Source organism: Loxodonta africana, chromosome 10, assembly GCF_030014295.1.
Source record: "Loxodonta africana isolate mLoxAfr1 chromosome 10, mLoxAfr1.hap2, whole genome shotgun sequence".
NCBI lineage: Eukaryota > Metazoa > Chordata > Mammalia > Proboscidea > Elephantidae > Loxodonta > Loxodonta africana.
In genome coordinates, this window is record NC_087351.1 from 74,100,542 (window position 1) to 74,116,599 (window position 16,058).

The 16,058-nt window shown below is 41.5% G+C and overlaps 1 protein-coding gene across 1 annotated transcript in view; it reads left to right on the forward strand.

Moving 5' to 3' along the window:
* The first annotated feature begins 669 nt into the window (after window positions 1–669).
* SYT16 (synaptotagmin 16) overlaps window positions 670–16,058 on the forward strand; it is a 33,973-nt gene continuing 18,584 nt past the window's right edge. The window contains exons 1-3 of the mRNA XM_003408695.4: window positions 670–1,637; window positions 8,397–8,653; window positions 15,260–15,700. Coding sequence (XP_003408743.2) covers window positions 1,385–1,637; window positions 8,397–8,653; window positions 15,260–15,700 — 951 coding nt within the window. The 5' untranslated portion in view covers window positions 670–1,384. The remainder of the gene's footprint in view (window positions 1,638–8,396; window positions 8,654–15,259; window positions 15,701–16,058) is intronic.

A 16,058-nucleotide genomic window follows, 5' to 3' on the forward strand; every position in this document is an offset into this window, starting at 1 on the left:
GTCCTGTAGGGTCGCTATGAATTGGAATCAACTTGAAGGCAACGGGTTTTGTTTGGTTTTTGATATCAAGTAATTAGGCATTGTTTTTCATAATGGGGATGTATTGGTTAACAGAACTGCCAGTATATTTTCATGGAAGTTATAGGGGAGAACAAAGAAATAAAGATGCTAAGTGCTGTAAAGAGTACTACTTAACATAGCATACTCAGTAGCCTTTAGGATGAGATGACTGTCCATGTGGGACCTGAATAATAAGAAAGAGCCAGCCACACAAAGATCTAGGGGAGAATATTTCCAGGCAGAATGAACAACAAAGGCAAAGACCTTGAAGGCAGGAACAATTTTGGCATGTTGGAAAAACTGAAAGAAGGGAAATGCATTGATGTGTAGAGGGCATGGGGTAAGTGGTACGGATAATTCAAAGAGCATTCGGGTTGAGTTATTGACATTGAAAAAGGCATAAAACAGTTCTAGTAAAAACTAGCTTATATTATTATTATTGTGATAAGTATAAGGTCCTAGGCAACACAGTTTGTGCTCAGCTACTTATTTAAAGGTGGGCAGTTTGAACATACTCAGCAGTACCACAGAATAAAGGCCTGGCAATCTGCTTCCATAAATATTACAGCCAAGAAAGTCCTATGGAACAGTTCTACTCTGTCACACATGTGGTCACAGTGAGTGTGAATCAACTCGACAGCAATGGGTTTATTATGTTTTTTTATTTTTTAAGTATATGTATAACAAAATATTTGCCATTTCAACATTTTTTTGTGCATGTATAATTCATTGACCTTAATTATATTTATCAGATTGTGCAGTTATCACCACTGTTTCCAAATTTTTCCATTACCCTCAACAAAATCTCAGTGCTCCCCAAGCAATTTTGAAACAAGCATATACAATACGGTTGTCTTTTTTGCAAAACTAGGACACGTTTGGGAAACCTCAGTTGCAAATGTCTTTTCTCTGAAGTGGGGCTTGGTTCTCTGTGTCTTAATAAATTAGATGAGGCAGAGAGAGTATTTCCTGCGATCACTGAGTAGAAATGCACGTAAGGCGGATGTGCTGCTGAATGTCCTGCCCCAAGTTATGAACACATGTAAGCAACATAACAGTGAGCAGGGCCACGCGGCTCACCAAGAGGGTTCAGTGTGGTGATTATGGGTGTCCCGAGGGTTTCTCCTGGGTCCTAGCCATACATTTCTAATTACTTCTATCAGTCTTCTTTTCTCATTTCAGTACCTCGGACTTATATTGGTGTTTCAAAAAGAGTGCTTTAAATTCCTTCTCTCCACTTGGGGCCTGATTTGATCCAGACTAATTGTCCATATTCTTCTCTCATTTTCCCAGTGTGTCTACCTCTGAATTGGATACATGGGCCATGCAGGAGACTCATGCACTCTTGTTGTTGCTTCCAGTTAACAGCTTTGGGGACGATGAAGAGCTGTCCACATCTTCTGATAGTGACGAGGAGGTGATCAAGCAATTTGAGATTTCTGTGTCCCGCTCCCAGAGTTTCCATTCAGGAGGAGCATCTGAGAAAGGAAAGCAGACAGGCTTGGAGCAGAAACTGAAATTCAGCTGCTTGCTTTCTAGCCAGGAAGAGGAGAGCACAGAAGTGCCTACACGTGAAGGTATTCTTTGCATCAGCCCTTCCTTTATCTAGACTAGGGCATGGCCAATGTCGAGAATGTTTTTAAACCACTTAACCACTGCACTCTCATCTGAGAATGAGGATGAGAGGGAGGCCAGAAAATGAGGCAGGGCCCAGCAGCTGGGGCAGGGCAAAGGGCTGGTTAAATCTTGTCAGGGAGCTGTGATGGAAGAAGCTGGGAGAGGGATGGATCAGAAGCAGATAAGGTAAGCCTTAACCCTTGATTTGTGGGACTCCTTCCTTCCTTGTAGGTGAACAGGTTGCCATCGGGCCCATTCCTACTCATGGTGACCTCATGGGTGTCAGAGTAGAACTGTGCTCCACAGGGTTTTCAATGGCCGATTGTCTGGAAGTAGATTGCCAGGCAGGTTTCTCTGAGGCTCCCCTGGGTAGACTTGGAACTCCAACCTGTTGGTTAGCAGCAGAGCACATTAACTGTTCGCACCACCCAGGGACTCCACCTTATATGTTCGTGTGGTTCCAACCTGTTGCTGTCAAATCGATTCTGACTCACAGCGACCCTATAGAATAGAGTAGAACTGCCCCATAGTGTTTCCAAGGAGCAGCTGGCGGATTCAAACTGCTGACCTTTTGCTTAGCAGCCAAGCTCTTAACCCTGATTTTGAACACTAATGACTAGAACAGTATACACCTACCTCTGTTAAGTTTCCTTCTGATAAATACAAATATTTCACTTACCTGTCCACTGACATTGAGACCCTATGTTGTTTTTTTTTCCCCATGTAGAATCGGTAGTATGCAAATAGAGTTAATTTTCAAACGTATCTGTGTTACCTCTGAAGATTTTTTGAAACATTTTATTAAATAGTTTGTATTATTAAAGCAGAGTCCCTGGGTGGTACAAATAGCTAAAGCACTCAGTTGCTAACCAAGTTGATGGTTTGAATCTGCTCAGAGGCACGTCAGAAGAAAGGCCTTGTGATCTACTTCTGAAAAATCAGCCAATAGAACTGGAGTAGAGTTCTATTCTGACACAAACGGGGTCGTCATGAGTCAGAATCAACTTGAAGGCCACTAGTTTTATTATTTCATTATTAAGGCGATGGTTATTTTTACCTTCCAAATAAAAATATGTACTATGATGATATTGGATAACCTTTCCCAAGCAACACATGCCCCTGTACCTTTAAACTCAGCCCCTGTGGTTTCTGATGCTCCCTACCTACCTGAGAATTACTGGACAAGACCAAGGTCTATGTCATCCTCTAGTAGCTTCATACTCAGTTTACTCATAAAATTGGTGTGTTTCACAAAAATGAGAGGTAGATACTGGAAGGAGGTAGGAACAGCTTGTGATAGTGGGTAAGGCTTGTTAAGAATCCTCCTCCCCACCCCCAAAATAGCCCAGCAAGAAGATGCAAAAAGAAGCACAAGATTTCTTAGTGCTGTCTTGAGCAAAGTTCAGGTATCTCTCTGACTCCTTCATGTCCAGAGCCCTAAATAAACACAGGACATTGGAACAGGAAGGTTCTGTGACTTGTTTTTAGGGAAAAGCTAGAGAAAATGTCACACCATTCACCTTAGTGACCTAAGTTCTCTTTCTTTTTTGCAGGGCACATGGTTAGTTAAACCAGTGGGTCAGAGGTGTAGATCTTCCAAGTTTTTATTTTATTTTTTTAACACTTAGCACTAAAAAGAGAAAAAGGGAAGCACAAACACTGAGAGAAGATAATAGAGAAGAAATTTCTGATTTTTTGATGAGGACAGGGTAGGCAGAAAAAGGCCAAAGAAAAAAAGGTAGAATTGATAAAGAGAACCATATTTTTTAGTAGGAGTATTTTAACTTGCCATTTATCATGTAGATTTACTTATTGACACAGGCCATGATAACATATTTTATTACTATCCTTTTAGCTCAAGGTAAGCCAATAAATAAATACTTATGTAACGAAACCACACTATCAGTACTTACTGACCCTCTGTCATTTCCTCACCCCCTCTCCCACTTTTCTCTTTCTCTGGTATTAAATCACAGCATTCTTCTGTCTCATTGAGAGGGCAAATGTTAGCTAATGAAAGTTAATAGCAGTTGATTCCCTAGGAGTAGCTGGTTTAGTTCTAAAGCTAATGGCCCCATTTCCCAGAAGCCCAAGGGTTTGGTTTTTGATTCACACAAACGGTCAGTGTTGTGAGAATTCTGAGAGCCACACTAACCCTCACCCTTCCGGGAATTAACAGCAGTTTACCTCTTGTCATAACTGGTGATACTGAATTTTTTGATAGATGTCAAATAAAAGGTAAAATTTGCTCAACCAGAGAGAGGAGAAAAGCCCACTACACTGAATGAATTACCTGTAGTTTTTGGAGAAAATCAGCAGCGTTTTCTTAAGGAGAGCTACATGCCAAACTTTAGGTTATCAAACACTGTAGAAGTTATTAATGTAGTTTTTACTGCATGATTTTTTTTCCTGTCATTTCTTTTTTTTTTCATTTTGATCAGTGGCTTTGTTTCAGCAATAAAGAACAATGAAGAAATTGAGCTTGTATCCCAGAAATGATTTTTTGGGGGGAGGGGGGCAGTTTTCTATCTACCTGCTTATTTAGCTATTTTTCACTCTAGCTTAAACATGGCTTCCTAAGATAAAATAATTGTAGTAATGCTTCTACTTCAGAAAGGCATTCATAAGTGTTGGGCCAGTAAAATTAAAGGTCTCTAATCCAGTAAGGAAATCCTGCTGGTGTAGTGGTTAAGTGCTACGGCTGCTAACCAAAGGGTTCACAGTTCAAATCCACCAGGCGCTCCTTGAAAACTCTACGGGGCAGTTCTACCCTGTCATATAGGGTCACTATGAGTTGGAATCGACTCAACGGCAGTGGGTTTGGTTTTTGGTTTTGGAATCCAAGTAAAATTTGAACCAGGAAAGAGCTACTGGTATTATGGAATCCAAGTAAAATTTGAACCAGGAAAGAGCTACTGGTATTATGTTTCATCTTAAGCGAGATCCTTCATGCTAGAGATTATTAGAACCAAGACAATGCTGTCTTCATAATGCAATCAAGTTCTCTCTTGTTCTGTGTGTCTGATTTAACGTTATTGTATATTAATTGTTATGTCATTCCTGCTAATGTCAAAGGGAGTTAGGTCTAAATGGTCTGAGTCAGAGGCTGCCATCAAGGGCCTTAGGGATGGAATGTGGGCTGCAGAATAGTCTGCTTACTGAGCTTTAAAAAAATTTTTTTTTCAGCAATAACCTTTTTTTTTTTAAATTTTTTTATTGTACTTTAGATGAAGGTTTACAGAACAAACTACTTTCTCATCAAACAGTACACACATTGTTCTATGACATAGGTTAAGGACCCCACGCCATGTCAACACTCTCTCTTTATAATCTTGGGTTCCCTATTACCAGCTTTCCTGTTTCCTCTTGCCTCCTAGTCCCTGTCCCTGGACTGGTGTGCCCCTTTAGTCTCGTTTTGTTTTATGGGCCTGTCCAGTCTTCGGCTGAAGGGTGAACCCCAGGAGTGACTTCATTACTGAGGTGAAAGGGTGTCCAGGGGACATACTGTCTGTGTTTCTCCAGTCTGTCAGGCCAGCAAGTCTGGTCTTTCTTTTTAAGTTAGTATTTTGTTCTACATTTTTTTCCAGCTCTGTCCAGGACCCTTTATTGTGATCCTTGTCAGAGCAGTCAGTGGTGGTAGTGGGGCACCATCTAGTTGTACTGGACTCGGCCTGGTGGAGGCCATGGTAGATGTGGTCTATTACTCCTTTGGAGTACTTTTTCCCTTGTAAATAACCTTATTTTTCCTGGTGGAATGGTTCTTAAGATATTTCATAGAAGCTAGACATTAACTTCTTGGTGTCATCAAAAACAGCTCAATCACTCTCAGAATCTGCTCAGTTTTGCTTGGGATGGTGTATTACAGTTCAACCAGAAAAAGAATTAGTAGGGAATTATATGTTAAGAGATTTAACAGCACAAGGAATTGGTTTATGTGATTGGGTGGGCTGGCTAAGCAAGTCCGAAATCCAGAGGGCAGACCATCAAGAAGAGCAGGCTGGAACACTCTGACAGTCCACAGGGCACATTTCTTCTCCAGGTAAGCCTCAAAACTGCCTTTAAAGCCTTTCAACTGATTGAATCAGGCCTACCCAGCCTATCTAGGACAATCTCACTCACTTAAAGTCAGCTATCGGCTTTCATCACGTCTACAAAATACCTTCACAGTAACACCTGCACTAGTGTTTGAATGAATAATTGGGACCTAGAGTTTAAAAAAATATATATAGTTTATAGGGTCGCTATGAGTCGGAATCAACTAGACGGCAATGGATTTATAGTTTAGCCAATCTAACCTAATCCACACATAAAACTAACCATCACAGATGGTAAGCAAAAGTATTTTTATATGGGTGGTAGGGGGAGGGGTTACAAGTGTGAAGGAAAATTAGAGTGTTTCACTTCATCAGAGTGGGATTTGGCCCAGACAAGTTCAGGAATTTGTCTACTAAAATAAATATGGTTGGTGTGACATAATTATGCCCTAAAATTTCTAAGAAGCCAGGATACATTTCTCTGACAACAGGCAATTATTTTTTGTATGTGTTTAAGGTGTCACAGTCTTTAATTTAAAGGCATGGGAAGACTGCTTTATGTAATGGTGAATCACCTTTCCCTAACCTCCTCCTTGCAACTTGACTTGTACCCCAGATTTGCTTTTCTAATTCACTTCTTGCTTGTCTGTCAAGGAAAATGGTTTGTTACATTAATATAGGTCTTATGTTTTTCAGTTATGAATAGCTTTTCAAGGCTTAATGTAGCTTTTGAAAATTCCCTTATTACTGATCTAGGTATTATCACGGTAGGAGTTAAAGTCATGAGATAATTTTATGGGGGTAATTTCTTGGCAAAGTTCGGTTTTGTGATGAAAGCCTGCTGCGTGCTACACACATTGATGGATGACCCACTGTTTAACAGGACATTTTAGTGTTCATGTATGTGAGGAATGGGTATGCTAATTAGAGCCTTAGAAGAAAATTCCGGTTTATGTTGTAGGTTTTTGCATATGGAATTTCCCTTGTTCTGTCATTTTCTGTGGCCTTTTTTTAAGTGTGTTTGTCAAATAAGTGAAATAAAGCACAACTGTAAAAATTTTGTGGTGCCCAAGGGGTCTGAACCAAATTCTTAAGAATAGTAAGGCAAGAAGGGGAATTTTTTGATGGCCAGCCATGGTTCTGCAGAGTCCTAAGCCAGGAGGCTGAAGTTGGGCCCTGAGGATCAAGTCTACCTCAGGATGTTTTTGTATGGTTTGCATAAGGTTGTAACATATTTTAAAATGTGAATGTTTACTCTAGATGGCACATATACTCTTTGGTAAACCACTGTTGCCACCACTCTTTATTGCCATATACCCAGCTCCTTCAAATACTTGTTACCTGCCTAACCTTCAAAGTTATTTGAGAGTTTAGTAAGAACCTACTAAATGTTTAGCATTGTGCTGGCAGGTGTATGTGGCTTAGTGCCTTCAAGGAGCTTAAGTTCTAGCTGAGGCTATAAGGCTAACTTGGAAAACAATTGCTACCATACAGTGTGTGTAAGCTGAATTTATGATACATACTTTGTCATACCACTCATTCATTCTGTCTATATCTTCAAATTTCTCTCATTCTGGGATGGAGGCTGCAGGAGATGACAGTATGCCAAAGGGAAAAAGCATCTTTAGCTGCTCTTTGGGTGTGGAGGGCAAGTCAGAGTGAGGGCTATAGCTCAGGAAGACCCTGTCAGTTTTTCCTTACCATCTGAGAATAACTGGGCATTAAGGGAGAGGAGGAGGATGAACAGGGTTGTCGAGAACTGAGACAGAGAGTAGAATAACCCTCAGGTCAGAGAGAAACATTGAGTCTGAGGAGCCAGGAAAAGGTCAGGAGTTGGTGGGCCTTAAAGACTTGGTAGAATTTTCATGGGCAGGAAGGAAAGGACAGGAGTGTTTGAGGACCACTGTGAGCAGAAATATGCAGCTGACATTTTCATAAGCCCATGATACCAGAGGTGACAGTGAGTTTGGAAACAATGGAGAGTGAGATTTAATGAGCTGGATGAGGCCAGATTGGGTCAGGCAGGTAAACCAGGCTAAGATTTATGGAAGGCCTGCCAGCTGCCAAATGGATATTATTTCCTAAGTTGTCCACAATGACCCCCTAAGGTAGCTTTTATCATCATTTCATGGATAAAGAAACAAAAGTCCAGAGAGTTCAACTGTCATTCAAGTTTAACAGGAATAGCCAGGATTTAAACCCAGATCACCTGAATCCAAGTCTAGTGTTGTTTCTGTGAATCAAGTAGAGAACTTTTTACTTAGGAGAGAACCAGTTAAAGCATTTTGAGCAGAAGGGTAACATGGTAAATGTGGAAGAGAGAAGGAAGAATGGCAGAGTCAGAAGACCATATGACTTTCATATTAGATTGATGTTCTTTTTCCTTCTAAATCCAACCCTAAAATATTTGTGGTCATCAGCTCCCCCAAAATGATAATGCTTATATTTTATCCTTTTAACATAAAGGCACATCTTCTATACCCATATCGTTGGAAGGTATTAAACCCTACATAATGAGCGTATGGTCTTTTTGATCGTATGGATGGAACTATGCCTCTGCAGGTGGCATTTGGTAGATTTTGTTTTTGAGGTCTCAATGGTTGCTCTTGGTATTGTTCAATTCCTCTAGGTAAAAGAAGTGTGAAAAGCAATGCATTTAAAATAATTTCCTTATTGCAAATTTAGCTTTGGATGGGGCCAGCCAAATGAGTTATTCTGAGAATCCGTCTTATGGTGAAGATGACCGGATCTCTGCCCACTCACAGTCCCCTTGTGAGAGAGGGGATACCAGACACCATGGTGCATCTCTCCAAGAGAGCAGTGAAGTTCACAGCCTCAGTTGCCCGTCCACAGAGGGCAGTTTGGAGATGGAGACAGCCTTTAATAACCGAGGATTTGAAGATTCCTATGCCACTGACAGCTCCTCACTGTGGAGTCCAGAGGCAAGTTATTTCTCTTCCATTGTTTCATTGCTTGCATGGTGTTCTCTCTTTTCTTCCTTCTCTCTTCCCTTTGGAAACCCCGGTAGTGTAGTGGTTAAGAGCTATGGCTGCTAACTAAAAGGTTGGCAGTTCAAATCCACCAGGTACTCCTTGGAAACTCTGTGGGACGGTTCTACTCTGTCCTGTAGGTCACTATGAGTTGGAATCGACTCGACAGACACAGGTTTAGTTTTTTTTTTTTTTTGGTTCTCTTCCCTTTCTCTTTCTTTGTCTCCCTTCTCTCTTGCTCTCTCTTACTGTCTCAAAAACAAAAGACCTCTCCAAAGAGTATTGCCTTGAAAAACAAAGACCTAAAAAGCCTGCAAAACAAATCTTTTTTATTCAGATAACCAGAGCTCCTATGTGTGTCAATAAAAGAATCATAAATAAATTTCTTTTGAAATGAAAAGAAGAAGGGCAAAACAAACTCAGCAACAATCAGGCTTCTTTTTTATATAAAGGCTTTTTACCGGCTTTTTTTTTTTATATAAAGGAATTTTTGGTTCTTCAGAGAGAACAATTTCTTTCATGGTTTCATTTAAGGGAGTCTATTTTTTAAAAAATCCAAAATGTTCAGTTATGATTATTTGAATAGGAGAATTATTTGAAAATTAGGCTAAAATAAAATGGCCCCCAAATGAAATATTACAAGATATCATGATGAGGACCGTTCAGTATGAGCATATTTGTTAGTTAATTGAAGGTCCAGAAGACTGCATTAATCTGTAATGACCTCTGGTCATAGATGTTGCTTTATGAAGTAAATCTCTGATAAAAGATCCTTCTAAATTTCTTTTTTAATTGAAGTTCAATGCAGAATATGCCTAACCATCCAGAGATATGGACCGGAGATGAAGCCGATGACAGTTGCCAATTATTGAGCAGCTACTGTGTGCTTGATATTATGATAAGGATTTTATAAACATGCTTTCCCTTATAGGAATCTATAGGTACTTCTTCATTAGCTAGAGCCCTCCTATTATGATTTCATGGCATTGGAAGGTATTAATAGTGGAGTCCCTGGTGGTGCAGTGATTAAGTGCTCAGCTACTAACTGAAAGGGGTGGCTTGAATTTACCCAGCAGTGCCATGGAAGAAAGGCCTGGCAATCAGCTTCCCAAAGATTATAGCCATTGAAAACCATATGGAGTGCAGTTCTACTTTGAAGCACATGGGGTTACCGTGAGTTGGAACTGAGTCAATGGCAGTGGGTAATAGTGGACTTTAATACCTAATTTGAAATTAACTTTGATGAAATAAGTCACGTAAGTATATAAAACTTCATATAATTTTTGGGGAGGAGAAGTGTGTATGGATTTTGTTAGCATCATTTTGACTAAGAAGATAAACACAATGACTCTTATTGGGACCTGGACTGCCACACACACTAAATACTCACCAAGGGGAAGGAAAAAAAAAAAAAAAGCAAAAAAGCTTGTTCCAAAGCCTTGACTCTAACACATGGGGCATGCAGAGAGCCTGTATGGAGGTGTGCACAGGTGGCATGCATGCCTGTATGGAGGTGTATTTGATCAGGGAGATTGAAGATGGTCACTTAGATACATGGATTGTAGCTGGTTAAAAGTAGCCCTTCATACAGAGGTACCACAGCCAGTTTTGTAAAAAAAAAAAAAAAACTTCTTTCTTGTTAGTTCACTGCTAAGAATCATACCAAATCTCACACAATAACTTTTAAAATATTATTTTTAGCTGTCTCACCACAAAAACAAAACAGAACTGCTTACCTGCCTGTTGATACACTGTGCCCCTGATATGCCATTGGCCTTTGAATCGCCTTCTCCAAGTAACCTCCCATTTGTCTACCTCATGGAGCTTTAATAGAAGACTTGGCATTGAAGGTACTAAATGTTCCCAGACTCCGAAAATATCCAGACATCTCTGCGTGCTCCATTCAACCTCCTCTCTATTTTGAGACAAAAACTGTAATTTGGTGCTCCTACGGTAGAACCTCAGATGCAACGGGGAGGCAGTTCCTGTAACTGCCTGCTTTGCAGGCTTAGCTCGCCTTTTAAGAATTGATTTATTTGCCTCTTAGCTGTGTTAAGAACCCCGTCTTCCCCCGTGTAGCTGGCATCTGGAACATATCGTGGGTCTGTTTACTTTGGGCCACGCGGATGACATCAACACTATCTTACTAAAACAGAAAGGCTTTCAATTTGACAGAAAATCTTTAAACCTACATGGGTTTTGACAATTTGACGCAAGTTTTCCCATCTTAAAGAAAACCCAGGATATTAGACCTAAAGGAATCATTGATTTTGCCTCAGAAGAAGCCAGCTCATGCTATGTGACTACCTGTTAAAAAAAAAGTTAGGGTGATGGATTTTCCAGCACTGCTCTTCTCTGCTGCAAAAGGCCATTGACTTTTTCCTGCAGACCCAAGGCTTGGTGAGGAAGACGCTAGGAGGGCGGACGGTGATTTGGAGTGCGCAGGGAGGCAGGTGTCCCACTTTTCATTTCTGCTTTCCACTGATTAACTGGTTGGCCTTGAGAAGTTAATTAAAATCTGCCAAATGGGGATAAAAATGGAGAGATTACTACCTTGCAGGAAGGTCATGTGGATTATCAGCATTAACAGTACCCACATGAGGAGCGCCTTCAGTTGCCTGGTGCCAGGTAAAGTGTGTTGAGATAATTAATTGCTACAAAAATACCAAACCTCACAAATCTTTGTCTCTAATCAACCTACGACGGGGCCAAAGGCCCAGTTTTCAGGAGCCACGGCTTGGCTTGGCCCCATCCAGAGCCTGGATGTTGCCTGCAGCTGTGCCTTTTCAAAGCTCTTAGGACAGTTCTTGCAGAGCCCTCCCAAGGACTTCTCCAGAAGCCTGCAAGCAGAGGGAGTGTTTGTCTGAATAGATGGCCTGATAGATACATGGTGAGGTTCTCAACAACCAGGATATTTTTACCTTGACATTGAACTTGATATCAAAACCGGGAAATATTAACTAATATTAAGAGCAGAGGCCTAGAAGGATGGAAAATTCACAGTAGTGTGTGTTTCCAACCCTATCTCCCACCTTATTCCCTCCTCACCATACATACTCGATATAGATTACAGTCCCGGTGAAGGATTGATGGAGGAGAAGGGAGATGTTATGGTCCTACAGAGAGTTTGGGATTTTGAATATTGAATACTGCTTAAATGCATGGGCTCTGGAGTCAGACTGCCAGGGTTCAAATCCTGGGTCTTCACTTACTGGCTGGGCGTATGATCTTGAGGGAGTAATTTAGCTCTATAAGCCTTAGTTTCCTCCTCCGTAAAATAGATATTAAAATATTAAAATACCTACCTTATTAAAACCAAAAAACTCATTGCCATCAAGTTGATTCCAACTCACAGTGACCCTATAGGACAAAGTAGAACTGCCCCATAGAGTTTCCAAGGAGCACCTGGTGGATTTGAACTGCAGACCTTTTGGTTATCTACAAGCTGTGGCTCTTTAACCATTAGGCCACCAGGGTTTCCGATTAGGTGGGTATAAATATTAAAAGAGATAATGTTTCTCAGTCAGATCCTACAGAAAGCAGAGCCTAAGGCAAAGGCTTCTGTTCTGCCTTGTTAGGCAGTGCAATCCCAGGGAACAAGAGTGAGGAAAGACTGTGAGGCAGAGAAGGAAGGGAGAGTCAGGATGAGAATGTATAATTGAGGTGACCACCACTAGGTGTGACTAATGGTTCGATCCTGTGGGACCACACTCTAAGAGGCTGTACAAACTGTACCTCAGGACAGCTGTCCAAGGAGAGAAAGATTTACTCCACAGAGTGTTAACACCCTTCTACTCTGGGCTGTACATATACAGATGCCAAGCAGGGTTCTGCAGATTTCCAAGCCTTGGCATCAACAGAGAGGCCTATGGTGGGAGCTGAGAGATACATTGCATGGTGAAAGGTGAGGCTTTAGCAGGTTGTGCCAGAGTGAATCCACTCAGAGCCCAGACTGCCTGTGCCTATATATGGAAAAGTGGAACAAGAGGTGAGGCCACAAAGACCTAAATTGCATAAAAGCTGGCTCTAACAGTCTATAAAGGATTTGGTATGGTACCTGGCACGAAGGAGAGCTTAGTAGATGCTAGCTATTGTACTTATGGTCAGGCAAACAATATAGAGATGGTCAAGAGTAGGCTAAAATACATGGGAGTTTAACTGAAGGCTGTGACTTGATTTTTGAGTTGGAAAGCCTAACTCCTTGGAGATTTGCTTCTAATATTATATATACACTAGTCAGTTGTACTCAAAAAAATCCCCATAGCAACCACTTTTATCACTTGAAACTAAATATGTCTGAATAGAAACGCTCACACATGAACGCATGCTCAGAGGAAAGGATATAAGAAGCTTCCCTTATTTTACAAGAAGGCTAAATTTTCTTAGTAGATTAATTTGAATAATAAAAGAGAAGGGCATTTATTAAATGTCCACTATGTGATAATTCCTTTAATTTTCACAGCAACCCAATAAAGTAGGCATCATCCTGATTCAGGAATCCCTGAATGGTGCAAATGGTTAAGCAGTTAGCTACCAACCAAAAGGCTGGAGGTTCAAATCCATCCAGAGGTACCTCGGAAGAAAGTCCTGGGAATCTACTTCCAAAAGATCACAGCCATTAAAAATACTATGGAGTGCAGTTCTACTCTGAAACACATGGGATCACTACAAGTCAGAATCAGCTGGATGGCAGCTGCTTGGCTGGTTGGTATACCCATTTCTGTTGAGGAAAACAGAATGTGGAAAAGATGAAATAACTTGTCCAATGTCACAGAGCTCCTAAGTGGCTGACCTGGGATTCCTAAGGATGTTTGATTCTAGAGAATCATATACTTTCCCCTGTACTCCAGTGGAAAGTTTCATTGATGAATGCACATTCTAGGTGTTTTAGTATAATTTTTTAAATGAAGAAGTCTCTAAATTAGCAATTTTTTTGCTCAATTACATAAACAAGAACTGCTGCACAATAAGAATCAGTCCAAAGTTTAGTCACAGGTAAGAGTCATGCCTTTACAGAGAAAAATAGAATTATGTCAATATAATTAATTTGTTGATGGAGTGGTTCATTATAGTAATGCACTTCAGTTCAGTCTTCTCAGTGAGGTCATCAGATCGGAGTGGCTACAGGTGAATTGCTTTCCAAGGTGAGAGTAGAGAAAGAGGGAGGGCAGGTATGAAAATAGGCAGGACCAGTCCAGTGGTGGGAATAAATATTAATGGAGTCTGCTCTGAGCCAGGTATTTTCACATCTTTCAAAACCTCACCACAACACTCCAACAAGTAGGAATATCAGTGTTTGTTTTTCAGCTAGAGTTCAAAGAGGCTGAGCTGTTTGACCAGGATCAGAACCAGTCAGTGGCAGAGCGATGATTTCAATTTAGATGTACTGGCTTCAAGTCTGGAAACCTTGGTGGTGTAGTGGTTAAGTGCTATGGCTGCTAACCAACAGGTCAGCAGCTCGAATCCGCCAGGCACTCCTTGGAAACTCTATGGGACAGTTCTATTCTGTCCGATAGGGTTGCTATGAGTTGGAATCGACTTGATGGCAACGGGTGTTTTTTGGGCATCAAGTCTAGTGCTGCAGTTTGCTAACTGGCTGCTGGGACAAACAAAACCAAATCCACTGCTGTCAAGTCGATTCTGAACTCATGGTAACCCATGTGTTATAAAGTAGAACTGAGCTCCATATGGTTTTCTTGGCTGTAATCTTTACAGAGGCAGGTTGCCAGGCCCTTCTTTTGTGGTGCTGCTAGGTGAGTTCAAACGGCCAACATTTCATCCAACTGCACCGCCCAGGTATCTTCAGCTGCTGCGGAGATGCCCTCCTAAACCCTTTCTATGTAAAGTGTGGTCTGAGGAGCAGCAGCATTGCCATCCCTTGGGAGCTTCTTAGCAATGCAGAACCTCAAGCCCTACTTCAATCCGACCGAGTCAGAATCCCCAGATGATTCAAAAGTTTCAGAAGGCCTGCCCTAAACATTTTCTCCCATGTAGATTGAAAATATACTAAAGGATCACCTGCCCAGGTCCCCCATTAGAACTCTTTATCTGTAGGATTTACTGGCCCATAGATCACAGGGCCAGGCTCAGCCATTTCTCCTGGAGACTCAAGAAAATATCACCCACTGGTGATAAAAAAATCAAACCAAGCCCCCTGCCTTCTGCTCGATTCTGACTCATAGCGACCCTGTATACCACTGGTGTTAGGTATCTCTATTTGCATGGTTGGCTTGATTTTAGCCTTAGTATCTTTGTTGGTTTCAATGATAGTGGGCAATTGTGATTTTTGAGAGACATTGCATATGAAAACACTTTGCAAAATATAAAAGCTTTATTCATTCACCTCAAAGTCTCACCATGTGCCAGTCCCTTTGACTTCAAAGCACTCCCAGTCTAACGGAGAGACCGATCAGTCCACAGACCTTTCCCATGGTGAGGGATAGGCACTAGCAGTCAGAAAGCATGGGCTTCTGAAGGAGCATGGAGTGGCATCACCTCATTGAAGTATAGTTGTGCATTGTCATTTCCATTCCTAATCTTCTCCTCTGCCTGCAACAGGAACAGGATGAAACCGACTTGCAAGGGCCATCTGGAACCCCGGGTCCCATCTCAAAGTGCGGTGACCTAGATGTCATCTTTGAATATAAAGCTTCCAGCCAGAAACTCACAGTGACCGTTGTGAGAGCAAGGGGCCTGCCGGACAAGGACCGAAGTGGGGTCAACTCCTGGCAAGTTCACATAGTGCTGCTGCCCAGTAAGAAACAGAGGGGCAGGACGAGTATACAGAGAGGTCCCAACCCTATCTTTAGGGAGAAGGTCACCTTCACCAAGCTGGAGCCCAGAGATGTGGCTGCTTGTGCTGTCCGCTTCCGCCTGTATGCTGCCCGTAAGATGACCCGCGAGAGAATGATGGGAGAGAAGCTGTTCTATCTTAGCCACCTGCACCCAGAAGGGGAAATGAAAGTAACTCTGGTTCTGGAGCCAAGAAGCAATATAAGTGTGAGTATGTTAAATGGTGCTGCTAATGAAACGGTGTGTTTGAGGACCTGGAATTGTCAGCCCTTGATTTAGTGCATTCAGCCTGTGAATTCAGACATCTTAATTTAATTTTCCATTTGGCTCTCCTCATCCTTATAAGCCATGATTTGCACTTCATGACACAATGGGTTTTTCATGCCTGTCTTCCCAATAACCTGATGGATGTGTTCCCTGTCCATTTTAGGAAATGACAACCCTAGTGTGGTGGAGGGCATGGAAAAACTGGGAGAGGTGGCTTGGCCTTCTGATTAGTGGATGAGTGGTGCCCCTTGCCCACTTCCTCCATCTGTATTATGACGAATCTCAGCAATGAGACTTT